Genomic DNA, 27,878 nt, shown 5'->3' with positions numbered 1-27,878 from the left:
AGGCTGTGTCATCTAGGGACTTAACTTACGTAGTTTCGTTCACCAGTTTATTTTACCGTGTACCTGTACTACAGTTTTAGGCGATATAACAGCCCCATGAAGCCTTATTCCAACAAACGCTCTTGTATTACTACATCATAAAGTGTGGTGTACATCTGTGTAAAAATCTCATTTTGTGGATGAATAAATTTTGAGTTGAATTAAATATAATAATTTACATCAGGCAGCACTGGCGACAAATAAATGCTTTATCCACGTTTTTTTGAACCATTTCAACAGTTATGGCTAACCTGTTTGGTGTCGTCCACCTTACTTCCGGTTTTGCTCTCCGTTTTGGGGTCGCTCTTCTTCCGTCTAGAGAGAACGTTTACAAAAGCAAACTCGAGCAGAGCAGAGAAGACGAAGCCCAGACACAGGGCCATCCAGACGTCTATAGCCTTGATGTAGGAAACCTTAGGTAGCGTGTTGCGGAGACTGGAGCTCTGGGTAGTGAGAGTCAGCACTGTGAGCACTCCGAGCGTGATTCTGGCGGGGATGGCGTCCACATCGAGCCAGAAGGAGACCCAGGAGAGGATAACGATCAAGGTACTGGGGATGTATACCTGAAAGACGTAATACCAGATGTCTCTTTCCAGAACGATGGACGCCCGGATGCACGTGAAATTTCCGACTGCATGAAAAACGAAAACCAGACATTTAGTGTTTAAATTGAATGGTTTTATTGTTTTACTGTTTCATAATATATCAGGTGACTGTATATTCTATTATATTATATATAAAACATGTAAAAATTATACATAACGAAATTAAGCTGTAAGACTGTTTATATAACTCTGTTCAATACAAAATGCTACAAGCTTGTTTCCCTTTGTTATACACTGACTTCAGTTCATTTAATGTTGAACTCGGATTTTTACATTTGAAATCAATTATTCCAATAACTGAGCTATGGGAAATTCCCTCCAGCTACGGTTGCAGTACATTTATTTATTTATTTTATTGGTGTTTTACGCCGTACTCAAGAATATTTCACTTATACGACAGCGGCCAGCATTATGGAGGGAGGAAACCGGGCAGAGCCCGGGGGAAACCCACGACCATCCGCAGGTTGTTGATAGACCTTCCCACGTACGGCCGGGGAGGAAGCCAGCATGAGCTGGACTTGAACTCACAGCGACCGCATTGGTGAGAGACTCCTGGGTCATTACGCTGCGCTAGCGCGCTAACCAACTGAGCCACGGAGGCCCCCACAGTTGCAGTATAAACACCGCATGGAAAGTGGAAGTGTTTTGTAGAGTTGCACACGTAAAGCAACTACATATACATGTAGGCTATACGGCTTTAAAGAGGTAGTACTAGAGATTTTTGGCAAAAAATTCATATTCTCTCGCAATGAAATTGTTCTCTGTATTTACCAAGGACAGCTCAAATTATTGCCTTTCACTCAATATCAGACTCGTACCAGTATTATTCATAGCTTTGAAACCATTCTAAAACTTGAAAAAGTTACTATTATTTATGTGTTATTTGGGATATTCTAAAATAATAGCAAAAATTGAATTAGATTATTTGTGGTATGTATCGACATCGTCCTGTTGTTCGAAAGTATGTTAGCTAGCACTAGTATTAAGTCATATTTTATATTTAAATTTTTAGTCAAAGTCTCCTCAGCTGCAGTTCATATTTAATATAATGTTACACAATTTTTAGGTTAAATTCAAAATTGAAGACTTGGCTTAAAGTTAAATCTGGTATTAAGTCTTAAACCAGTTTTGAGCAACCGGGCACAAACTAAGTGAGATGGGTAAATAGCTGAATGATGGTACAGAACATTGCAAAGGCAGCTAGCTCAGGCGTATCATCAGTCTATATATGAGATACCCCCACGTTTTTATATAGCTCAGGTTAGGTAGATTCTTTACGGCATGTCTCGGTATACGATATGGCGTATAGTTCTATTGGATATGATTACAGTTATGACTTCACGCATGTATATAAAGTGTAGAAATCAGAATTACAGAATCTTCACTAGTTTCTTTACTAAAAAATGGGTATCGAGGACGGCATGGAATAGATCGCACAACCTATGAGCTTCGCACGAGAAAAGCTGTATAAGTCAGACGAGCAGTAGAAAGCATGGGGAAAGGTGAATAAACACGCCTCCTATGTGGCTGGGGGATCGGGGGTCAAATCCTGGCCGGAGGCCGTACCAGAATAACAAAAAAATTACAACAGAGTGCCACAGACACTTACTGCTAGGAAAACTGAAAAAGCAGAAACGCATTGAAGCGAACTCCCACTTTTGTTTACTCTGGCATTATACGGTTCTTTCAGCTGCAGTCATAACAGATAGAATTGTTAAAACAGATGGTAACAATGGCATCCTTGGCAATCAACAGCATACAAAATTCCACTAAGTCTTTCGAGAGACGCCCAGTTTAATTGTCCTATTTTAATTCCCGAAAATATAATGTCGGTCTGGTTTAATGAACTATAGCTCCTGAGCATTAGTCGTCAGTAGTTTTAATTTTTGTTTTCGCTTAATATATCTGTGAGTACGATTTACGAAGAAATAAACTGAGTAGGTTTAAGAGACTGAACCAATCATGATTCACATTTAGTGCTAAGTTACAGAGTCGTCCAACTTGTATATCGGGTGGGCATAAAACATTATCCTTTGTTCAAACTCTTTCAAACTTTTAGACATTCAAATGGGATGATTTTTTTAATATACTGACCAATTTTCAAGGTCATAGCTTGAGTAGTCTATACGCAGGGTTAAAATGAAAACATTGCCTCAAAAAACGCACGTTCCGGTGATCCACATTGCATCACTTATCAGGTGTATGAGTAGAGCGCGCTGCCAGATAGGCACAAGTTTTGCTGAATCAAGATGGTTTTCTCTGCGGTGGACAAGGAATTGGTCACCTTTTCAAGTAAAAGAAGATAGAAAATCATTTTGAAATGTCCGGAACATGCATTTATTAATCTATTTTGATTTTGGTCCCATGAACAGAAATCTTAAAGGGTGAAATTGAAATTTGGTCTGTATACTTTGGACATAATGGCCTTTGAGTGTGTAAATTTTAATAAGCTGACGTAAGAGGGTTTCGGAGATGCTGAGTGTCAAAGTACGGCTCATATTTTTATGCCAACCCAATATAATGCCTACAAGGGGGGGGGGGGGGGGGGGGGCCTACGTGGCTCAGTTGGTTAACGTTAATTCTGGAATTTAGTTTCTATCATCCGACAATGAAACAGAATGAAAAAGTTTATTAATACTGAAGACGTACAGTTTGAGTGTTCTATCAGGTGTACTGATATCTATAATATTTACAAACGCAACTGTGATATCTACATTTCGCCAAACCAAAACACTTGTGGGAATGCCGAAACCGAAACCGAAGACGTACAGCTGGTCTTAGTGTTGTGTCAGCTATCCTCATATCTATAATATTTACTGTCCTTAAAAACGCAACTGTGATATCTACATTGCGCCAAACTATACCGCTTATGCTAGCTATATTGGTATCTATATTTATTGTTCATAGAAATGCAGGTGTGATATGTACATTGTGCGAATGCGACTAACCAAACCGAAGACATACGACCACAAGTAGCAGTAAACATTAAACTAAAACTCGCTGAAAATATGAATCATTCCCCATTGTTGTTTAACGAGAAACATAAATTGGCACATGCGGAATCTGTACTGAAATTATACCATTTTTTTGGATAAGCACGGTTAGGGAAGAGGAATAATGTGTAATATTTTGAAATCAGAGATAAAGGAAATTACTATCCAAAGATTCGAAAATAAGGCCTGGTTTGTAAAATTCTGCATCAAAGCATTCTTGGTAGAAGAGAGAGAACTGACTTCCCATTAATCCGCTGTCCCTTGGCAGGAGTCACAAAGAAAACATGGACGGATTTTAAGAAGGTTTATTGATAAAATGGTATACATTTTCCCGTAAAGTAACCGTAATATTAACTATGCAGCTTGTACCGTCTGAATGAAGGGGGTCATTTCACCTCAACAAGGAGTATTTGTTTACCGTGATGATCAGTGAATAAATTAACATCTTTCATAAGTTGTGGATGCCATCGGGGTAAGAATTATTATTCCACTGTAACATCGAAAACCATTCTAAATGTTTCCACTCATGTGCAATTGTGAGATACAATTACAAATTCTTCCGATGTGCCAACAAAACATGCGATGTACTCTCTCGATTGAAAAAGGTCCTTCACTAATCAAGTTCACTGCAATTGGAGTGTTTTAGTGCCCTTTATATCATTGTCATCTACTGAAATATTGTAAAATAAATTTAAATGGTTCCAGGAATCGGTTGAATCCCACGAATGCAGCTTAAAGGTATGTCAATCTAGCCACCAACACCCCTACATCCGGCATCAAAACGGGACAGTTGCGGTTTAACGGCTCATACACATTTCCCAGACTCACCTTCGCCGTACGTTTTTGTGCAGTCAAGGGCCGTTGTGTCTTGTTTCCTGAACTGTGGTATTAACAGACTGTCTGAATACACTATAGGTTTGTGATCAAACCAGTGGAACACCAAGGAGTCCGTCGTGTAACTGTCTGTAACAATGAACGACGGGATGACGTTAAAAAGTTACAGAACTCTAAAGCATTTCCTACTCCGGTGAAAGCTATTGCAGCCCGTCAAAACATATAGCAAGGAAATGCGTATTTCAGGTTACAAGATTCACTCATTTCAGGAACCTCTGTCACATTAGGTTATGCGCTGATGTTTCTGTTTTGCTGAGAAAGATAATGGATTGCTTGGATTGACAAACCGAATAACAAAGCGATATAAACTATCATCAACTATTAGGAGAAACACACACATGTCTTTATTTGTCATAGAATGGGAAAAAACACACACATACTTACAACTTTCTGCAGTAATGTCACAGATTTGGGTGTCGAATGGGTATTTGTGCAATTCCATCATACACAATAACGTCACGGATAATCTGTGAACAGAAGTACTAGAAAGTTTAAAACTTTCACCATATATAGTAAAAGTCACATCAATGGCATGTTTTCTAATTCTTTCAAACAATGGAGTAAAAGAATTTACGATGCCTACAATTCTAAACTGGGTACAGATCAGAGATCATGTGTATCAGTCAATTTAAGGCTTAACTGTGAAATTCAAACTCAGCTGCAATCAAAATGTTTTGCTCTAGGAAGTTTAAACTTTGCACACTTGTTCTTTCCTGCAAAACAATGTTCAATGTAGCAATTTGAATTCTTTCCTGTTCCGAGTTTGGCTTTCTAAGCATGTGCAGTTTGTGATTAAAGTCTTGGTTGACAAATACCAGCCCTGACTCTTTAAATTTAGCCTCCTTGATTTCATTTGTGCAAAGTATAACTATATTTTACTAAAGCATTCAACCATTACTTCACGCTTCACGTCCACTGCCCCCATTTTCTCTACCTGACGCTGTATAAGATGGTGCCGTTCCGGTAGAGGTGCATAAGCTTGTTGGGCACGGTGACAATGTGGAAGGTTGCCCTCTTCTCGTTAGTAAAGTACAGATCCGGTACCCAGACCCTGGCCATGACCTTCGTGTCCAGCTCCAGTGGTTCTGTGATAATAGGGAAGTCGGAGTAAGACAAGCGGGCGTCATGCCACTTCTGACGGACGAAGATCGTCAGAGAGTATTCCTGAAGCAAGACACCAAAGGTGCAAAGACGCATGTTGATATTATAGATAACAAAGGTTGACAGCTGGTGGTCGGCATCAAAGAAACTAATATTAAACTTGAGTTAAAGTACTGCTCACAAAAGAAAGGTAACCGGGAATGTTTGATATTAAATGAACAATGGAATGATCTCAAGGAAAAAACCCTTTAAGGTACATGGTTGTAGATGTATTCTTCAAAGCTATGGCCTCAGTTTCTTTTATCATATAGAATCTCTGCATCGAAACAGACATTCATATACCAGCCGTCAACCAAACTGAACGTTCCGAGTTAATAACCCCTGGGACAATTCCCAAAACGACGTTTAACACACATCACCAAAGGATCACCGCCAATGCGGTCGCTGTGAGTTCAAGTCCAGCTCATGCTGGCTTTACTCTCCGACCGTACGTGGGAAGGTCTGAGAGCGACCTGCGGATGTCGTGGGTTTTCCCAGCCAACTGCCCGGTTTCCTTCAACCATAATGCTGACCGCCGTCGTGTAAGTGAAATATTCTTGAGTACGGAGTAAAACACCAATCAAATAAATAAATAACTTCGTTTTTTGTTGTTACCAGATTACTGATTTTCTTTTACCGGTATTTAGTTTTTTTCTGATATTAAGTTGTGCAGGTGCTGTTGTTATTCCTGTGGCCTATTTGTAGTGCTACACGAAAAAGAAAAGACCACATTCACCCGTACACCTGGCCAAGTTTCACTGTTCTTACCATCGTAGCTTCGTTAAAGGTGTCCATGCTGTAGATGTATATCTGCACCGAGACATTAGTCGGTATGTCTGAAATGTATAAAATTAATATTTAACTGTTAGGGAAGATATGGCATCGTAATAACGCCCAATTTACACAGAAGCAACCGATATATTTATTATTTATTAATTTATTAAGTTAGTTTGTTGCTGTCTAGCCCCATACTCAAGCATCTTTCACTTCTACCATTGGGGTTGGTTTTATGGTTGCCATGGACGTAACCGGAGTTCCCGCGAGAACAGTATCGGTTATCGTTACAAAAATGTGTATACCATGTAGCCTTATTTAATGTAAAACCGTTACGGTGTGTTGAAGACGGTGCTTCTACGTGCCTCTGGGATCTCCGGACATCCGGAAACTTACAAGACAGTAAAAGTGTGAAGCATACCACCAGTGACATAGAGTTCTGCATGATTTGAACATACCTTCGTCGTAGTGGGGTGAAATCTTGGGATCGTAGTCAATCAACAGGTCGTCAAAGATGGTTCGTCTGCGAATTAAAGATACAATATACAAGGCCACTTTGAAGAGAGTAAATCCAGAACAGCAAGGAAAGTTCTTTCTCATGTTCACAAAATCCTCAGTTGGGGATTTATTCTAGCTTTTCGTGTAAATGATTAAGTAATAGCACGCTAGATCCATGGCTTAGGAAGAATTAAGAAAAGCATTTATAGATATATCCGTGGGAAGGTCTGTCAGCAACCTGCGGATGGCCGTGGATTTCCCAAGGGCTCTGCCCGGTTTCCACCCACCATAATGCTGGCCGCCGTTGTATAAGTGAAATATTCTTGAGTACGGCGTAAAACACCAATGAAATAAATAAATAAATAAATAAATAAATAAATAAATAAATAAATAAATAAATAAATAAATAAATAAATATAGATACATCATTAAAATTAGATAAACCACATCAGAGATTATAGGACCACAGGGAACCTGCGGCTATACGCGTCTTCTGATTAAACCAAGGTTGTACTCCAGCTGTTCCAGATTTATCACTGAACTGAGCACCGACCTAATTTTCTGATATGAACAAAATGGCGGAAAGTTAATCTTAAAGTGCAGGATGACAAACCTGAAACGGAATTTTCTTTCCTTTATTTCACAAAATTTGTTTGTGATAGGCCACAACATATATTTCAAATGATTACAATGAATTTTATTTATTTATTTTATTGGTGCAAATTGTGTAGCACTCAAATCAATTCCGGTGTAAATAAAAAACTATCTCAAAGAAAATGAATATATCATACATTAATATGTGACAATTATAAATATTACCTGTAAATTTCTCAGTGATTTGTCTGTACAGAAACAAATTAAAAGTTAAAGCTAACGTCTTCTAAATCTGATCATCCGAGACAAAACTTTGTCTTATTTCTGTTTCGATAACATTTCATTTAGCAACAGATATGTGTACTCTGTGTGTACAGGTTTCCAAATCGCAGTGTGTACAGACATTATACACAAATATTTTCGGAATCTCATTCTACCTAGAAATATTGTTAGGTATACAAGACGGCACAGTATGGCCTCTGTACTTGACCGTAGTTAAGTCTGTGTCGTTCTTTGAGGTCTATATGAGAGAATGATCACACGTGTCAAAAAATCAATTCAGATCACAATCCAACAGGCCGATAAATTAATCAACAAACCTCACCTGGTACTTGCCATTTTTGCTGATGTTTCAGTTGTTGAGAATTCATCGCTCAATGAGAGCATCGTCACCAAACACAACAGTTGGACAGGAAGTCTGTGCATTGTTAGAAGTGTAGATAGCATGGCTTTGTGGAACACAGAGACACTTATCTTCGCTGCTCACCCAGGAAATGAAGGCGTTATACACAGGTGAGTTCCTCCAGACATCACTCGTTTTCAGGCATGTACGTCTCCATTACCATTTTTTACATCAAGGCCATCAGAAGAATCCGACCAATTTTGCCTTGGAGGGCATTGGAGGAGAAGAACAGATTTCCCCTGGGGATCAAGTAGCATCCAATCGTGCTGTTATCTTTATCAAAACGGCGTCAATTGCCGTATCGTTTCACCTCAAACGTGAGGAACTCCTAGGTTATCCAACAGCCTTGGGTGTTTGCTTTTTTTTCTGAAACTCAAGGAGATTTGTTTCCGTTGAGAGAAAAGCAACTACTTACTGCAGCAACAGTGTCAGATAATAAATCAAGCAAGAAAGTTGGTGTTTTAAAACAGCTTGTATTCAAGTACAGTTGCTTTCTCCCTATTCGCCTGTTGATGTTTTGGGATTTAAGTGTATAAATGAGTGATCTCAGAGATGAAGAAATCATACCCATTTGGGCCCCACTGCCCTTTACAATCAGTGTACAGACACGGAAACCTGCATATCGCGTATCTATACCTGGTAAAACAATAACTGTCTTTCTGCTTGTAGTAATTGTGCACCTGTATACAGTTTGGAAAATATGGTAAGATGGGCAATGTCTCTGATACAAGATATTGTAAGCCAACAAGTTGCGATGTCTGACTGAGATGTAAACTTGTATATAGATTTGATTTAGTGGGGATACAGTACATAACTGTAATATTGACAAACACTCGTGACAGTGCAAGTCAGTGCAAGCCACCTCAACTTAAGGCTGTACAAACCTATATAAAACCATTCATTGACGTCAAAAAGGAAATCACCATGAGAATACTGGCATAAGTATGGCACGTTACGTAAAACATATCTAAAGCTGTCAATATTATAATAAAAGGCAATATCTGTAGGTGGTCTAGACGACGGACATTATCTAGTATCATTATCACTGAGGCATTAGCGATCAAACGTCGATAATCGTATATTCAACAGCGTTGCGTTATAGTGTGGCAGGGCTGCGTGGACAGGTACGCGCTTTAAATGGAAGCTGTGTTCACCAGAAAACAGAGAGATCATACATGGCACGGTACAGGGATAAGGCGTCGATAAGCATATGGCTATAAAGTTAACCATGAACATGCTCATACTGGGTGGAGCCGAGAATCTGCTGACAGTTGCATAATGACATCGATAAAACGATATTGTGTTTTTTTTTCTCCTATCATAGTGACATAAATACTTAACTTCTAGACGATACAGATACATGCATATGTGTTCTACTTGGTATTTATTTCGGATTTTTAACTGACCAATCCATAACGTTCTTCCGAACGTCATTGCAACTGAATAAGGCTCTTATAACTGGCTCAGTTGACTGAAATGTCTTCTCGCACTTTATATGAGGTCACAGGTTCGAATCCAGCTCTCGCTAATTCGGCTTTGGCTTTAAGCAAGGAGATTTGTTATGTACCTGACGGAGAGCGGATATTTACTCCGGACTTACAGCCGTAAACCTGACTGATGGCGTATAAAATATTCAGTACACAGCGTTTAATAAACACGACTGCAATCAATACAGCTGACAAATTTTTGTCTATGGCTGGGGTCATAATTTTTAGACTAATTTACTTGAGCAAATGTCTGATGTTACATGCGTCTACTTTCATTTAAACATGTGCCGTACATACTAACTTTTCGAAGACATTGGGCAGTCAGAGTACCATACTTCATCATTACTGGTGTTATGTCCAATACCCGCCTAATAGATTTTAACGGCCGACCGATGTCGTGATGCAAAGGCTCCAGCGAAAAGGTATCATCCCAATCAGTATAATGCAACCACTTGAGATTTGGTGTATTGTGGACCATTTATCAAAGAAAAACTGAATGTTGTACTGAAACTTAAAAGAGTGATTATTTATATGCAAAACTTTATATCGTTAAAACTGCTGAAGTATGTAAAACATAAGCAATAAATTTAGAAGGACATCCTCAGTATGTCAATGTTATCTTATGTTAATTGCTTTCATGGAGCCATTATGACAGGGGGCCTCCGTTGGTTTGCCCGCTAGCGCAGCGCAATGACCCAGGAGTCACCAATGCGGTCGCTGTGAGTTCAAGTCCAGCTCATACTGGCTTCCTCTCCGGCCGTATGTGGGAAGGTCTGCCAGCAACCTGCGGATGGTGGTGGGGTTCCCCCGGGCTCTGTCCGGTTTCCACCCACCATAATGCTAGCCGCCGTCGTATAAGTGAAATATTCCTGAGTACGGCGTAAAACACCGATCAAATAAATAAATAAATAAACATTATGACATACGTTTTGGTCCAGTTAAGAAAACTTCATTTTAACATCATATTTCAGAATAATGCCATCACATGCAACACTAACGTTGTTTGATTTGGAAACGAAGAGACAAATGTTCTACCTGACGAAAGGAGTTGATCCTTATGAAGGAAGATGCATACGGTCAGTCAACACGCTTTGTTCCTAAGAGAGGAACGACTCTGCTAATAAAACCCTCACAGTGCACACACAGGAAACCAGCCTGCTTTGTGCATGTTTGACATTCAGTAATAATTCCACTCTCCGACTAAACCAACAGGTCGGCAGTGATGGATATAGAGGCAAACAGCGTCCCCGTGGTTAAAGTAAGCTGTCTGGCAGTCGCACCAGAAAATCTACCCACTGGCTGACAGGTAAATCCCGAGTACGTGAATGTGGTTACGGGAGAACTCTATATAGGCTGTGTAGAAATGGTATACACTGGACAAATATAAACCTCTCATCCCGTGTATACACGATCTTAATTCACTTCTACATTTCTCAAGCTTTACACATATCTATCTCTCTTATACCCTCAGAGAATACAGATGACATTTCGGACATAGCCTGGTTGCAGTCATGTATCACTGTCTCAGAGCTGTGTTCTCGTGTATGTCTTCATTAGTTTCCCATCTTACTTGCACCAGTATTGCCTCTGGCCACTGCCAGATTCTGACCCTTCAGTTGGATACACAATGAAATGCCAAATGGCCTAAATCATCTGGACATGATTGATCCATTATTCCAGCAATCCACATTCTCTTATAATATACCTATTGTCTTACGAACAATGTCTCAACCTATATACATACATAATTCAGCTATCCATAAATGTGCATGCTGGATTTATCTACCTGTCATGAAGCAACTTTTCATGGTCTACTATGTGAAAAGATGATAGAGACTAAGGCAAGTCAGTACCAAAGATTGTCTCGCAAACTGTGTAGTGCCTAAACGCATTACAATGATGTTATGCTATACAAATAAAGGGAAGTAAATTTATCCTCAGTTTAAAGCGGCGTGCAGAATACACTGTTATTTCAAAATCATTTTTACGTTCATCATAAAGTCTGCTTCGAAAATATATCGAGATAAAGGAAAAGAATACACACGGCAGTGGCATGAAAACAATTTATTTTATTTTATTCATAGGTTTGATTTATTTATTTATTGCCTTCTTTTTTTATACAGGTATTTATTCATTTTTTAAAAATAATATATTTCTCTGTCGATAAATCTGATTTTCAAGATTAGTTAGAAAAAAAAGACAATGATTCTTGAAGGTGACCTTATTGCTGTCGACAGCCTTACCAAAAAATCGATTAATTAATTACCGTTAAATTTCTTTCCAGATACACTTTTATACACCAGCCCTATCATTCCTTTCTCCATACAGTTTTATACCCCAGCCCTATCATTCCTTTCTCCATACAGTTTTATAACCCAGCCCCGTCATTCCTTTCTCCATACAGTTTTATAACCCAGCCCTGGCATTGCTTTGTCCATACAGTTTTATAACCCAGCCCTGTCATTCCTTTGTCAATACATTTTAATAACACAGCCCTGTAATTCCTTATTCCATACCCTTTTACAAACCAGCCCTGTCATACCTTTGTCCGTACAGTTTTATAACCCAGCCCTGTCATTGCTTTGCCCATACAGTTTTATAACCCAGCCCTGTCATTGCTTTGCCCATACAGTTTTATAACCCAGCCCTGTCATTGCTTTGTCCATACATTTTTATAACCAAGCCCTGTCATTGCTTTGTCCATACAGTTTTATAACCCAGCCCTGTCATTCCTTTGTCAATACATTTTAATAACACAGCCCTGTAATTCCTTATTCCATACACTTTTACAAACCAGCCCTGTCATACCTTTGTCCGTACAGTTTTATAACCCAGCCCTGTCATTGCATTGCCCATACAGTTTTATAACCCAGCCCTGTCATTGCTTTGTCCATAAATTTTTATAACCAAGCCCTGTCATTGCTTTGTCCATACAGTTTTACAGCCCAGCCCTGTCATTCCTTTGTCCATACAGTTTTATAACCCAGCCCTGGCATTGCTTTGTCCATACAGTTTTATAACCCAGCCCTGTCATTCCTTTGTCAATACATTTTAATAACACAGCCCTGTAATTCCTTATTCCATACACTTTTACAAACCAGCCCTGTCATACCTTTGTCCGTACAGTTTTATAACCCAGCCCTGTCATTGCTTTGCCCATACAGTTTTATAACCCAGCCCTGTCATTGCTTTGTCCATACATTTTTATAACCAAGCCCTGTCCCATTGCTTTGTCCATACAGTTTTACAGCCCAGCCCTGTCATTCCTTTGTTCACATACTTTACACCAACTTATATTATTGAACGTGATAATGGCGTCTGCGTTATAGATCGACACTAATATAAGGTGATACCCCAATGCACTAAACATGATCACTAATATGAACATATTACCGTGGGGATAATGTCCACAGATCTGCTTACGTACATCCGGTTGGTTCCTGTCAAGTCACACTTTAAAGTAACCAGTCCATTTGGCTTGTATCACACCGTCAGTTATTTGTGCAAATTTGAGATAGGAAAATCACAACGTGTGCCAATGTGTTTAGAGATGAACTACATTCGACTCTTAACACAGGCTCAAATTCAGATCCAATTAACTTCAAATTATTGAAAATGAATTAGCTTTGGCGCAAGACGAAGAATAAGTGGTTGGATATGAAACTCAGTACGAAAATGAGATTACCTGCTCAGTCATTATGATAATGAAGGTGACTTAGCTTAACAAAATCGTCTTATTTACGATTTGTACTACCGACTGCTGTTTAACAATCAACTGTGCGCCTAACTTGAGGGGGTTCACATTGTTGCTCAACAGTTACGGTTTTACAACTCTTGTTGCCGTTTATTAAATAATGAAGAATCTATAAGATCCTTAAATGACATGCAATACGGTCACTCGCTTGGACCCGAATCTAAACTGGACAGACCTCTTGACTTATACGGCTCCAATACGGCTCCAATAAGTCATGTAGATTGTTCATTTACGCCACCAGTCCATTTCAGTACAACTCCAGTGGTTCTGGATTTTCACCTAGTCAGTAAGCGATACCAAGAATGTAGAATAGAATGTTAGTGCTAATACTGCTCACATAATAATAAAAAGATACACGTAATAATGACAAGCCTTTGAGATTTTTGTGTATGTCTTTGCTTCCAGCCAATTTAGCCTATTATCTACCTATAAACTGATGGTCTTCTCCCGGTAAGCTAGTTCTTGGTGAAAATGCCAGATGGTACATTGTCATTGGCTTTAGATAAACAAAGCTTAGAAGAACGTAAGATGGCACAGCCAACTAATTATCCTATTCAGTTTCGAAGACAAATCCAAACGACTTGGGTTAACAGCGGCAAGATATTTATTGCCAGGTATAGTAAAGGGATCGGCAGTTAATACTAGGTCTCATTTACGTAATCACGAATGTTAACAAAACGTGGCCAATTAACGAAAGTTTAAAATTAGGTTTGCCCTACCGCAGTATACATACCTTTGTAACGTTAACGTGTAAATTTATGTACACGTCTGTACAGAGTGGACACACAATTGTTAGGCAGCAGAGATTAACCCCTTGACAATTAACCATACAGAATAGTATAATTATATATAAGCAGTCCTGCTCTGTACAAAGATCCGTTAGCTGGTTGTGTATACCGTGCGTCAAGAGTTCGTTAAGATCACAAGATGATGTGCTTTGCGCTGAGGATGTTTACCTCATGTCTATCTGTTACACTCTCCAGCGATTTATGATCTTGTGTTGTAATTGAAGTCGAAACTTCAAGAGTGGGTTAAATTGTAACATGCGCTTAGGTATATAGAGGCTTCGCATTACTAGTAAACTAGGGGTTCTACAGAATGTAAAAAGGTGTAAGCGACATAACAGACATTGGCATATACCAATCATCAAACATAATAGACGTTCCCAGAAACTAAAGGAATTCTTAAGAAAACCCTGTTTAAATAATTACCCATCACAAATAACAATCACCATAAATATCAGAAAATGTCAGAAACGAAGTAAAGTAACAAAAACCATGCAAAGAGGAAGCAAACAGCAAATTTTAATTGTATTATACACTCGTAAATGAACATGAATCGTTATCATTGTCCATTACTTGGGGAAATAGAATAAAGACATAGGTAAATTATCTGGTTGGTGTGCATGATTTTCCACAAATTACATTTTAGACAAGAATAGCTTTTTCCGCGTTACCGCCATCCTTAATTAAATGATATTGTGCATGGACATTTAACCTAGAACTACTAAAGAGATACAATGGCGTCAGCCTGCGTCTGTGATGTCTGAAGAACAAATAAACATGACCCACTGTGTTATAGCAGTTTGTAATCTAACTAGACATAATGGACAAAGGCAATAACACAAAAAAATGTCTGCTTGGCGGGAAACAAAAATGAATCTTTTTCAAGCACGCTTACTCTCATTTACCAAACGGTATACTGATAATCTAGAAGCCTTAAATAACTTGTGTAGGTAGCAATGGCTTCAAAAGAAATCTTCTGCCGTCCAGTAGAAACGTTACTAAGGTTTTTTTTTTTTTGGGGGGGGGGGCGAGAGAACGAAAAAGAAACACATGTTGCACATGCAACTGATTTGTATTCAAGTGAGGTTTTTAGCATGATATGAAGCAGATGACACTTCTTGACAGGAAAAATATTTTGATGAGCAATCATATTTAAAGTAATAAATGTAATAAAGTTGAGCCCATTTTTTATTTGTATTGTTTCTTTGGACGTGAGCATATATCCACTTTCATTAGATTTAATGGAAACGGATGGCGTATATTGCAGAGACGTACATACGTACAAATACAAGGGTTTACTGTCACAGAATATCTCACTTATACGACGGCGACCCGCATTATGGTGGGTGGAAACCGGGCAGAGCCCTTGGGAAATCCACGGCCATCCGCAGGTTGATGGGAGACCTTCCCACGTACCGCCGTAGAGGAAGCCAGCATGAGCTGGACTTGAACTCACGGAGGCCCCTCTTTCATTAAGTAGCAATATAGCCCTGTATGTAGCGGGCACATACTACGTTTAGTAGCGTTTCTTAGCACTCTTGTGTCGATCTCAGTCATGCATGGTCGCATATTATTACAGAAAAATAGTGTGTCAAGGATGTGTCATCAAATACCTTCAATTTAAGTTTCTTACGTTTTACACTTTCTTACGTTTTACACTTCTCTTGTAAGTAAATGTAGCCAGAATTTGCGCACGGCGTTGTGCTTCACAATTGTGTTTACTTGAGCTTTCACTGCAATAGGGGCAAAGTATTCAACATGTTTAATAAATCGCCACGATTTTATGTGAACAGTTGAAAAGATAAAAGTCCAAATGAGATAAATATTCATATCTTATACACTGGTCTGTGAGAATCGTTGTTTTGGCAATATCTCTTTAAACTTTTGTCCTGAAATGTCCACTGTCCACTGAAACGTTACGATAACGACCACACAGAAAAGACCAACGTCGACAGTTTCTTGTCGTAAAGGGGCGCGAGGGAGCAGGGAAATATTAAAAAATCCGTGTCTGAGAAATATATATCGCTATAGCAATTAAAAAGCAAGCCACTACCCTCCCCTCCCTCCCTTTGTATTTGTAAAACTCAATGTTTCTTATTTACAGAAATGTCACATTTATGGTTCAGCAATGGTTTCCTCACAAAATTCTTTACATTCACTCATCTCACATGCAACCCAAGGGAAGCGTGAAGTGAATGGTTTTGGTATACATTAGCCCGAAAGCGATAATTTACATCATAGAACCATAAACGTATGAAGTGCTTTACTGGTCGCAATTACTACAAACACGTTTGACAAGTGTTTTATATATAAACACTGTTGTGGCTTGCTCACCGTAAAGTTGAAGATTTGTTGAAGATTTGTAACAAAATACTGCCAAAAGCCAAGTGTTATGTCATAGATAAATAGGACACCTTACCTGGTAAGTTGACTGTGTGATGACCAGGTATTGCGGGTGCCTTTGTTATACATGCAACCAATTAAGTGCCAGCCTGTAACAGGCTCTGGCAATGAATCGTTTGCTGCTAACCCTCTTCCCTTGCGAAACTCATACTTTGACCACATACTACACAGAGCGCATGTTAAGACATCGATTACACATGCTGCACGTTATTATCTGTACATAATGCCGCACAAACGGTATTTATCTTGGAATAGCTGTCATTAATAAGGTCGGATTGCTGTATACTGTACAGGATAAAAATCCAGGGAAAATGTTTCGTGGCGAATGTTTGAGGTTCATTTAATATTTACCGACGGTCAGGAAATCGGAATTATCAAGCCAAACAACGTTGTTACCGTTAAATTGCGACGCACGTCCAATTGGTCGACCTATAAATTAATAAACCGTTCCAGTAAGAGAGGTGTAGTGAATTGAACGTCCATGGAAGTCATTCCACCAAGGAATAATTACCGTTAACGGAGCGAGTAGGGCAAATAATGCTTGTTCGTTCAAAAAGAAATGCCAAGTATAAATCATAGACGCTATGCATAGATGTCACAGTAAAGCCAAGCAATAAGATAGCGTATCCTGAATATTGCATGGAGAAGAATGCTACTATACTGTATTACAAAAAACACACTGCGAGTATAGAATAGTCTTGAGTTAATTTTACCCCAAAATCGATGTCGTCAAACCCGAAACATCCTAAATAATCAACATTTGTCTACGAATCAACCGCTATCGCTTATAATCGCTTGAAAACGCCCTAAATCGTCACAAACCTGTAGGTCCTATTTGTGATATTGTATACTGGATTATGACATTTTTGGCTGATGTACAACCGATTTTTCTTGCTGTTTTTCTATCGGAAGGCCGCGCAGAGGTTTTTAAAATATAACAAAAGTTTCATTAAAGATTGATCGTGCGTGGAAGCGGCGAGATGAGCTGCCGTGTGCAGATAAATGGACTCCTGGTCCGTTATCTAGACCGCTATACACACAGACGGAGGGAGAATGAAGCTGGGGTTGTTGAGACAAGACTATTTGTTGTACCATAATTATACCTAGTTTTCTTTTTTTAAGGTTAGACTGCTGTATTAAGCGTTATGGCGACTATACACATAATACAGGCGTATTGACGAATCTGGTCACATTCGAATGTTTATTGGATTTATTTGAAAGGTTTGTAAACATGCGTATCTGCAATAAGACGATGATTCCAATATGTTTTCCGAAATAAAACTGTTTCCCCAAGCATACACGGAGAGTATTCGTTATATATACAGACCCTGTAGTTTCAGTAATTAATGTACTGTATGGAATCATGTGCATGTAGTCCGTGGAATCATGTACATGTACTCCGTGGAATCATGTACATGTACTGAGTGGAATCATGTACATGTACTGAGTGGAATCATGTACATGTACTGAGTGGAATCATGTACATGTACTCCGTGGAATCATGTACATGTACTGAGTGGAATCATGTACATGTACTGTATAGAATAATGCACATGTACTGCATGGAATCATGATAGATAGATAATTTAGCAATGGCAACTCGGTGTACATGCATGGTATTTGCTGGTACAGATTCTAACAACTCCTGATGTCGATGTGCAATTAAGCGGGGAAATGTGGTGCAGAACGGTAAAAAATTCTTCACAACGGCGAAGTCGAGATGTATAAAAATATGGGACATTGTTGGGGTATTCAATCTCATATTAGCGAATATCTTCAATATGTCCACCTCCCATCCCCACCGCCACCATAACCACAACCACCACCACCACCACAACCATCACAACCGCCACCGCCACCGTCACAATCACCACCACAACCACAGTCACAACCACAATTGTCCATAGTTGTAATGACGTTGTCACAGATAGCCTAATGTTTGTCCGATGCTCAGGCCGCACATTACCCGCCACTTAACACGGATTCAGTGGCTGATCAAACTGATCAGGTATAGCGGGAGGGGGGGGGGGGGTCCGGTTTTACAGATCATCTTTAAATAACGGTGAGATATAGATTTACTAAGACGAGTGGGGTCACAGAATACGCAGAGGAACCCTGATGGAACGTGATGGTTGTTCGCATTGGGACATGTTCCTCTGAGGCTACGGAGAACGAAGGCAGGGACAATTGGGTGTATTAAGCTTCAGGCCCGTGTCCGACGAGAGCGCATAAGCAGCCTTAGCCCCAGGCATTGATCACCCTACACAAGGAACACAGAAATGACATTCGCCTGTCTATCGGTTAACGAATTACTTCAAGACGGGCGTCGTCCATTCGCTCCCTCAGCTACGTTCACGATTTTATAAAAGTTTTTCATCTGAAACAGCACTTGGGATATCATTTACTGGAAAGGGTGAGTGCATATTGTTTTCTCATTTTCCAGGATGTTTAACATTGAACGCATTCAGGTTAAAGACACCTCGGAAATCGTTCGTGATTAAAAAGTATCCATTTTTTCAGACTATAATATTCTGAGCTCAACCATGTGGAGAGAATCTTTGATTTTGTCGCACGTATTATTGAATTATCCAAAATCCAATATCAAGGTAAAATCGTTTGTCCAAGAAGATGATATTAATGATGCAATGACCGCCAGTTATCCTTGTGAAGTGTCTTGAGCGTTAACAGCAAAGTACATTTATATGGAAGATTATATTTCTATTACTTCCCGCCTTAAAGGGTTCTTAAAAGAATTGATGTTATGGGTTATTACAGTGTGAATTGGTCATAGGTGTACCCCACCCTGTGTATGTTTCACGAGAATTATAGACATTTTGGAACAAGGTTAGATCTGATAATTAAAGATAAATTTTATTAAATGCAGTAAATAGCTCAAAGAAAAACTAGTATTTGAAATATTAAATTATTTATTCATTTATTTGATGAGCGTTTTTTAAAGCCTTGAACACAACATTTCGTTTATGTTAGAGTAATCTGATTCACGAGTAAAGCAAAATGGGCTAAGCCCGAGGACAATATAAATAATTGAATATCTCTGCTTTGAAATCAGCTCATCGGAATTATTGAGATTTTCCCAGATGAAATAAGCTTAGGAAATCAAACACTTGAGGCCATGATGGTTTATATTTGATCTTAGCATTTACTGGCTCTTGTAACAACTGAAAATGTGATGAGTTGTGACTGTTATCGAACCGCTTTTAACAGTAATGCCGATAATGGTATTATAAAATACAACGAGGCTCGTACATTTTACTGTGTCACAATATTGTGGATTCACTCTGATAATTCGGACCTTTTATTTTCTTTTGACCTAGCTGTTTGACGGTAAACTGTATAATTTCACTTGGGGAAGTAGGCCTACCTACATCGACGTGTGCTCTCTCTGGATATCCATGTAAACATCCTTCCATTCTGTGGATATCTGTATACCATCGTTCCAGGCTGACCACATCCTGTGGATATCCGTATACCATCGTTCCAGACTGATGACATTCTCTGGATATCCGTAAACCATCCTTTCAGGCTGTCCGCATTCTCTGGATATCCGTATACCATCTTTCCACACTTACCACATTTGTGACTTCTGGTTTCCTTACCACATCCGAGTACGATCCAGGTAAAATTTGTCTAGCATGACTGTTGTACCACGAATCTGGTCACTGCTCCTTAGTACCTTGTTTTCAGTACAATCGATCTATCAATAACTCCGAACAGCTGTCTGTCGTTCTGTTTGCAGATACTTGAAAGAGAGGATGTATATAATCGTTATCTCTGTGTTGATATCTGGGATACCACCACCCGTTATACGTAATTAAGTAAGCATCTTCAAGTGTTTACAACATAGTGGTATACGCACCAAGTTAAAGGGAACAGCTCTAAAGCTCGTACAGTTAAAGATGTGGGAGAAAGGCGTAAAACCAAAATCAAATAAATAGGCCCTAAATATATATTTTTTATTTATCTGTACTCGTAGCATAAACTCCAATTTTCTGTTGACCAGTCAAAGGCAGATCATAATGTGCTCACATTTTTCACGTTCTCTGTCTATATGTCTGATGTAGTCCTCTGTGTTTTAGACATTTATGGTGATGTGGGGTGCAGCTACAGTCCTTGTCTTACTATCCATTGTTCGATGTCGGGGTAACAACTACACAGGAGAGATCCCTTCCCGGTACTAAGACTTGCCTACATGATTCCATGAATTGTGGGGATTTTCGGTTGGTGAATGTGTATGATGTTGCAAAAAGAATAATTTTATCGAAATGTGATAAAAAATCTAAAAAAAAACAAAAAAAAAACAAAAAAAAAACAGGCAAATATTAGAATAAAATGTCTTTCTAGCTGAAGCATTTTGGTATTCGTCTAATTCGAATTATTATCGTTGTGTCATTTCAAGAATATATACGCATCAAGAAAAAATCATGTATTTAAAGTGCTCAAAAAATCCAGGCGTCTCTGAATTTATGTTTGTTGCTACCAAAACTCCTCATTAATCTACATAATTGAGTACAGATGCGATCACTTAAGTATTCGTGTATCTGCCTATAACAGGCCCTGGTGTAAAGGTGAAGAAAGTGTTTTCATACAAAATATTTAATGGCGTCGTTACTATTTGAATTGACAGGCGATTCCTTGTAAAACACATACTAGCCGACTATGACCCTAACGTGGCACCTGGCGATTTGGAGAGTAAGTTTCCGCCCAATTTTCATTTAAACCCAAATAATGGAAACTAAAATAGACGACATTCTGTCTTTTTTATGTTGTCTAGTCATTATCTATACAGAAAAAAACTATTTGATGTTTTTGTCATTAAACGCCAGTTGTAAACAATCAAGCCAACATTCAGTAAATTAATGCAACAGACTAAAGAAATTCACTAATTAATATGCACTATGTACCGAAAATTACTGGATTTCCTGTATTGTTTCAGCACGATTTGAAACATCAACAACAAAAATATTACTATTATGACCTATATAAATTCAAGTACTAGTATCAATCACACAACCTCTTAACCAGGTTGTCATAATAATCCTTCACATTATTCAAATGACACTGTTACGTCCATTTATCCTTGGATACACACATTTGGAGACCACTGGCGTCCACACAGGTGAGGTGTGCGTGCAACTGTTGAGACTTGACGTCAGGCAGTTCTCACGTGATTCATGTACATTCATGTGTTTCATTTTTCTTTGATTCAGTCAAGCCGACTGAAGTGGGAGTGCAGATGTACCTACGACACCTCGATTCATTTAACGAGGCTACCATGGTGAGTATAGAGGAAACTTAACGAAGCCAACAGGACAAGCATTGGCCGATAATGAAACTTAACGAAACCAGTATGGTGAGTATGGATCGAAAGCGAAGCTTAACGGTGGCATCATGGTGAGCATAGGTCGAAAGTGAAATTAACGAGGCTACCATGATGGATATAGGTCGACAGTGAAACTTAACTAGGCCACCATGAGGATTTTTGGTCGAAATTAAAACTCACCGAGGTCACCATGATGAGTACCGGTGCAGGTCGAAAGTGAAATTTAACGTCATACAATATTGATAATTCTCAAACAAGTCATATTTAAGCAATTCATACATTCATACTCGACATAAACCATTAAGGTGAGCAGAGAAAGTACGTCCTTCAGCATAATCTCATTATAGCTATCCAACAAAGTATCGAAATGCCGCTTTTCTTAATGTGTCTAAATTAATGTGAAGAAATACAAACCGCGTTTATGACAGAAGACAATTTTTTCACCACGTGTGCTTATAAACTGCAATGCAATAATTCATTTCGGCGTAAAAGAATTATTTTAATATTGAAAGTATATCGCATGAAATGAATATTCAATCTCATCACTGGATGAATTCAAGTCGTCAGAATCTTTGTGAGATTGGGAAATGCGTGCATCCAGCAATCTAAAACTTCCATTTTAAGTAGTTCCGAACTACTCTTTTAGTCAAAGCTGTTCCTCCTCCAGATGACAAAAGCAGCCGACAAGTCCAAGCACAGCACACTGAACTTTATGGCCACTATATTACACATTTCGAAAACCATAAAATTTGGGAAACGAAGAATAAATTGACATCTTGTAGACAGTCACCACATTTAATTCCTTACGGAGTTTATAATGGCGAGTTTTGCCTAAAAATCAATCAGCACAACTTAAATCGATTTTTTGCTGTTTATTCTGGAATGGCCTACACAGTCATCTTTGACAAAATATGAACCTTGTCTCTGGACGTATTACAGGTAATAATATTCCTAAAATTTATAATGCGCCTCACTTTTTGACTTATTCAAACTTGGTGATCATTTTAATACTATAAATAACACAGGTACAAGTCTGATATTTTCTAAAAGGAAATAATTTGAGGGCAAAAATCCCCGGTGTACCCTATGTAGCATCAAAAGCAAGAAGGATTACCTTCAAACAAAGGTCGTGACTACGGGTGACAGGAAGAGATACACTGATATCAAGCCTGTTGGTAATATCCAGCCGATATTGCTGCTAATGCTTTCAATTTGTTTAAATGATCTTTTACGATACATCATCTTGTCTGCCTTATTTCGTGTTAAATGTAATAAGTTTTTAGATCTTTCCATCAGTCCTGTATGTTTATGAAGATCACCATGATTGGCATCGTTGTATTTTGTTATTAAGACGACCTTACTTATCATTTATCAAGCTCTTTCCACCTTTTCGCCAGTCATCAGTTTGACGACCTGAATGAATGAATTTGTAAATGAAGGAACCTTAAAGACGACAGAGTGGGTTGTGTTAAAGAAGATGTTACACACACACAATATATATATATATATATATGCACGAATATAAAAACTAGAACAAGCGTTTATGAACACTGGGGTTATACAAAGGAATGGAATGATAATGATGATTGAAAAATATATGAATGAATGGACACAGCGAGTATACACATCAGATAAAAGAAGAGAGGGAGTAAAAAAGGCAATTTAGAGTAAAAGGACAAAGAAAGGGTAAAAGTGGGAGGCAGGATATGAAGGAATGAATAATAGAGGAAGACCAGATAAATGGGCAACAGGAGTGAAGGGTAAGGGAATTGTTAATTACGGTGAGTTACCTTTACTCATTAATACTATTGTAGGATTTTGATGTGACCTTGTTCTTGCGTCTGATTTGGCTTGATCCTCGCCTAAGTTACGGTAACTACAGCCACATCCTGAGCCCTTGGAGCTGAATGTCAATGTGATGGACAGCTTGTGGGTGCCTGACTTGTTCTTCGCCAATGAGAAGACCGCCATGGTTCATGACGTCACGGTTCCCAATCGATTAATGCACGTGTACAGGAATGGCACAGTTAGATACAGCGTGAGGTGAGAGGTCAAGCCAGAGGGTCCAAACAAAGACTGTTCACGCTATGATTAGTAATGTCTTACAGCATTTTTATAATTCATTTGCTCAGTGACATTTGGCTGTGGTAGGACAAACCTAACGGGACAACCCTTTGCCCTTCTTCAGTTATGAAATTCGATAATGTATTTTAATTTCAACACAGTTCGCCTTGTTGGCGCATGTTCGTCCACATCTTCGTGCTTTCAAACGAGAAATACGGCGTTGGTGCACTGCTTTGTCTAAATACATATTCGTAGTTTTTGGCTTAAACCAGGTTAAAGAAATGACCCAATCAATGGCTTAATCAATACATAATCAATGCTCTTGCAATTGTTTGAATAACAACGGCTATATTTATGACACAATTTGTTTACATTGTCTACTTTAATGCATCAGCGGAATGGAAACAGTTCTTGGTTTGTAATGTCAATGTATTTATTTTGCCTTTACAATTTCTTTCCGTCAGACTTTCCATGAAATTAGGCTGTGAGATGAGCTTACAGTACTACCCGTTTGACAGTCAGACATGCCTTGTGGAGGCTGAAAGTTGTGAGTTTCCTACCATCATAACTACCTGTGTCACAATACTTCATGGATACAATTAAATGATCAAAGAAGTTTCATCGGACATGCTTTGTTGTCGCACATAATGTAGATCTTGTTAACGCCGGTTATGTTTCCCATTTTTAAATGATTTAGCTTTTCCTATAATATTCTTGAGCAAATACATGAAATGAATTAGATTTTCTATTCTGTATACCGTATAATAGTTTTGGGAGGAATTGTCCGCCCAAGTCTGTGCCAAAGGTTGCAGATCCGGTACGTGCCTGTTACATACCCTTGTATATCATGAGTCCAGTGTTTAATAGACCCCCTCCCCTCCTCTCCATCCCCGACAAAAAATTTGTTCTTTATGTTTATCGCGTTTTCTTCTCAGCTCGTTTTATTCCTCAGCTTGATGCTTATTTCAGACGGACACACAACGGATTCTATGTTATTCTCCTGGTACGGAGACAACCCGTTTATTACTCCTGATGATATGCTCGTCGCACATTTTCACATAATGAAAGTGGACACAATCGATTGCACAAGAGGTTATGGGACAGGTAAGTTAAAAGAAAAGACAACAAATAAGTTATTCAGAAATAGGTGTGGAAACATACCTGAAGGGTCATAGCCATTGTTCTAATGTACTTGGTTACTCAAGAAATCGATTTCTTATCTGGAATTCGTACGAGATCATGAGATGTGCCATAATAAAACAACTGGATGTATGATGTCGCCCCACTTATACCCCAGGCACCTATGGTTTAAGGGCAAACTAGGGTTCAGGTGACGTAAGCGGAAACAGCTGTGTTTGTGGGTTATAGAGATAACTCGCGCCTGACTGACGAAAATTAATAACATCGCTTTCGATTCTCTCATTGTGTTCGGTTTTGCTTATATTGAACTGTGATATCTCCGTTATACAACATCACAAAGAAAAAAGTTATGTCTTTTTAAGTTTCATACAGTTTACCTTATCGATGAACATTCACTGCGGTGTTTCTTTCAATCAGCATGTATACACTCCCGATTATTCCCCGTGATTTATGAGATGTAGCCCCCGTGCAAGGTATGCCATCACAATCCACCCGTTCATACGTGTGAAGATTGTATAGATATATTCACCAATAGTTGCAATTCTACATAGGGTCTGAATCTCCATTGCATAATACACGTTATCCTTCTCAGACAGGATAAAATCTGAATCAAGCAAATTTCACAGTACAAGCCTTTCCTGTCATGCTCCGAGAAGACTTGTGGGATCGAACACGCCTGTAGATGATGTCGTTGTGTTAATTGCTAAGTTGGCAGGCTTCCTGTTCCCCATGTGAATAATCTCCTATGGATCCCTGCTTCCCATAAATAAAACCTCGGCCACATCGGTTAGGTTTGAATAAATACCATCAAGTTATCACTACGTCAAGAATGCTTAATTCTTTGTTTATATGTGTGATTAGATAACGCTGATCACAATGCCAAGTGGCCTAATGCTTTAATGTTTTTGTATGTCAGAGGTGATGACAGTACAGAATTTTGAGTAAACTTAATGGCCTGATAGAACTGAAATTAACATCGCTGCATTTTTTGATATCGAATTCGAATAAGCCATGACGCTGGGGGCGTGTAAACTTTTACTCTTGAAGCATTTACTTTACCAGTTAAAATAAAACCCCAGCTGAAGTAAACTAACAGGAGATCGTACTTTGGTTACGTATGACTATTTAGCACTCTGTCATCACTGGTCTCTATGCTGTAATCTTTTATACTTATTTCACTGGTTACTTATATGACGAGATGCCAGTTAAGACATTGTCTAGTGGCCGTATTTCAATGAAATTATCACATTGATGGCTGTATTTACGACTGGCTGTATTTACTGGTTTTATATGTTATCACATGCCAATTATCACGGTGTCAAGTGGCCGTATTTAACTACTTGTATATGTGACTAATGCCAGTTATAACTTATTACAATATCAAGTGACCGTATTTCAAAGGTTATATGTGTGGCTAATGCCAGTTATAATTTATTACAAAGTCAGATGTCCGTATTTCACTGGTGTTACATGTCACTAATGCCAATTATAATTTATTACAATGTTATGTGACCGTATTTCAATGGTTGCATATATAACCAGATACCAGTTGTCACAATGTCACGATGTCGTATTGCACTGATAATGTATGACTAGTTGCCAGTTGTCACAATGTCAAAAGGTCGTATTTCAGTGATAATGTGTGACCAGTTGCCAGTTGTCACAATGTCAAGAGGTCGTATTGCATTTATAATGTGTGACTAGTTGCCAGTTGTCACAATGTCAAGAGACCGTATTCCACCGATATTGTGTGACCAGTTGCCAGTTGTCACAATGTCAAGAGCTCGTATTCCACTGATAATGTGTGATCAGTTGTCAGTTTCCACAATGTCAAGAGATCGTATTTCAGTGACAATGTGTGAAAAGTTGCCAGTTGCCACAATGTCAAGAGGCCGTATACCACTGATAATGTGTGACCAGTTGTCAGTTGTCACTATGTCAAGAGGTCGTATTTCATTGATTTCGGATGACCAAATGCCAATTATCAGAATATTTGGTCCTGTTATGTGCGACGGATATTTATTTATTTATTTGATTGGTGTTTTACGCCGTACTCAAGAATATTTCACTTATACGACGGCAGCTAGCGTTATGGTGGGAGGAAACCGGACGGAGCCCGGAGGAAAGCCCTCCGCAGCCTTCAGCAGGCTGCTGGCAGATCTTCCCACTTGCGGCCGGAGAGAAAGTGCCACGGATACCATGCAGTTATCGTTAAGTTATTCGGTCTCCTTTGTCTACATGTACAAGTGTACATAAACTATGTCTACCTTGTCCTTTACATTGATTTTGTCAACAGCAGACAAGTTTACGTGTCTGAGATCGAATATCTATCTGGAAAGAGACCACGGCTATTTCATCCTTCAGGTGTACATTCCCAGTGCTCTGATTGTCCTCCTGAGTTGGGTCTCCTTCTTCTTGAACGTGGACGCCGTGCCCGCCCGGATCTCCCTCGGGGTGCTCACCGTGCTTACCCTCACCACCCAGAGCTCCACCCTACAGGCCAGCCTCCCTCAGGTCTCCTACGTCAAGGCCCTGGACGCTTGGCTGGCCACCTGTCTGTGTTTTGTATTTGCTGCGCTCCTTGAGTTTGCCGCTGTTAATGTCCTAAGCAGGCAAAACAAGTCTGAGAGCACCGCAAGCCTTAAACAGGTGAGCTGTGACAAACATAGCCAGACATACACGTAG

At 39.1% G+C, this 27,878-nt stretch overlaps 2 protein-coding genes across 2 annotated transcripts; one reads left to right on the top strand and one right to left on the bottom strand.

The window, feature by feature from the left end:
• Nucleotides 1-272: 272 nt before the first annotated feature.
• On the bottom strand, nucleotides 273-8,322 carry LOC135473405 (glycine receptor subunit alpha-2-like). The gene is made up of 7 exons (XM_064753255.1): nucleotides 8,142-8,322; nucleotides 6,904-6,968; nucleotides 6,440-6,507; nucleotides 5,466-5,695; nucleotides 4,916-4,998; nucleotides 4,466-4,600; nucleotides 273-670 (listed from the first exon to the last, which is right to left on the bottom strand). The coding sequence occupies exons 1-7, from the start codon at nucleotides 8,261-8,263 to the stop codon at nucleotides 273-275; spliced, it is 1,101 nt and encodes a 366-aa protein (XP_064609325.1). The 5' UTR covers nucleotides 8,264-8,322.
• On the top strand, nucleotides 8,262-27,878 carry LOC135473404 (glycine receptor subunit alpha-2-like). The gene is made up of 7 exons (XM_064753254.1): nucleotides 8,262-8,329; nucleotides 21,294-21,358; nucleotides 21,877-21,944; nucleotides 23,872-24,032; nucleotides 24,518-24,600; nucleotides 25,023-25,157; nucleotides 27,490-27,878. Exons 1-7 carry the CDS (start codon nucleotides 8,262-8,264, stop codon nucleotides 27,876-27,878), a joined length of 969 nt encoding a protein of 322 aa, XP_064609324.1.

The sequence above is a fragment of the Liolophura sinensis genome, chromosome 8 (genome assembly GCF_032854445.1).
Source record: "Liolophura sinensis isolate JHLJ2023 chromosome 8, CUHK_Ljap_v2, whole genome shotgun sequence".
Taxonomy (NCBI): domain Eukaryota; kingdom Metazoa; phylum Mollusca; class Polyplacophora; order Chitonida; family Chitonidae; genus Liolophura; species Liolophura sinensis.
The sequence above is the reverse complement of the archived record's forward strand: the minus strand, read 5'-3'. Positions and strand labels throughout refer to the sequence as shown.

Bases quoted from the DNA above. Each gene is read 5' to 3' on its own strand.
- LOC135473405 (XM_064753255.1), bottom strand. From the start codon at position 8,263: ATGCTATCTACACTTCTAACAATGCACAGACTTCCTGTCCAACTGTTG. The intron at 5,696-6,439 runs GTAAGAACAGTG...GTCTTGCTTCAG, and splicing joins CCTTTAACGAAGCTACGATG to GAATACTCTCTGACGATCTT. The intron at 4,601-4,915 runs GTAAGTATGTGT...TCATTGTTACAG, and splicing joins TGACATTACTGCAGAAAGTT to ACAGTTACACGACGGACTCC.
- LOC135473404 (XM_064753254.1), top strand. From the start codon at position 8,262: ATGGCTTTGTGGAACACAGAGACACTTATCTTCGCTGCTCACCCAGGA. The intron at 21,359-21,876 runs GTAAGTTTCCGC...TCTTTGATTCAG, and splicing joins GGCACCTGGCGATTTGGAGA to TCAAGCCGACTGAAGTGGGA. The intron at 24,033-24,517 runs GTGAGAGGTCAA...TCTTTCCGTCAG, and splicing joins ACAGTTAGATACAGCGTGAG to ACTTTCCATGAAATTAGGCT.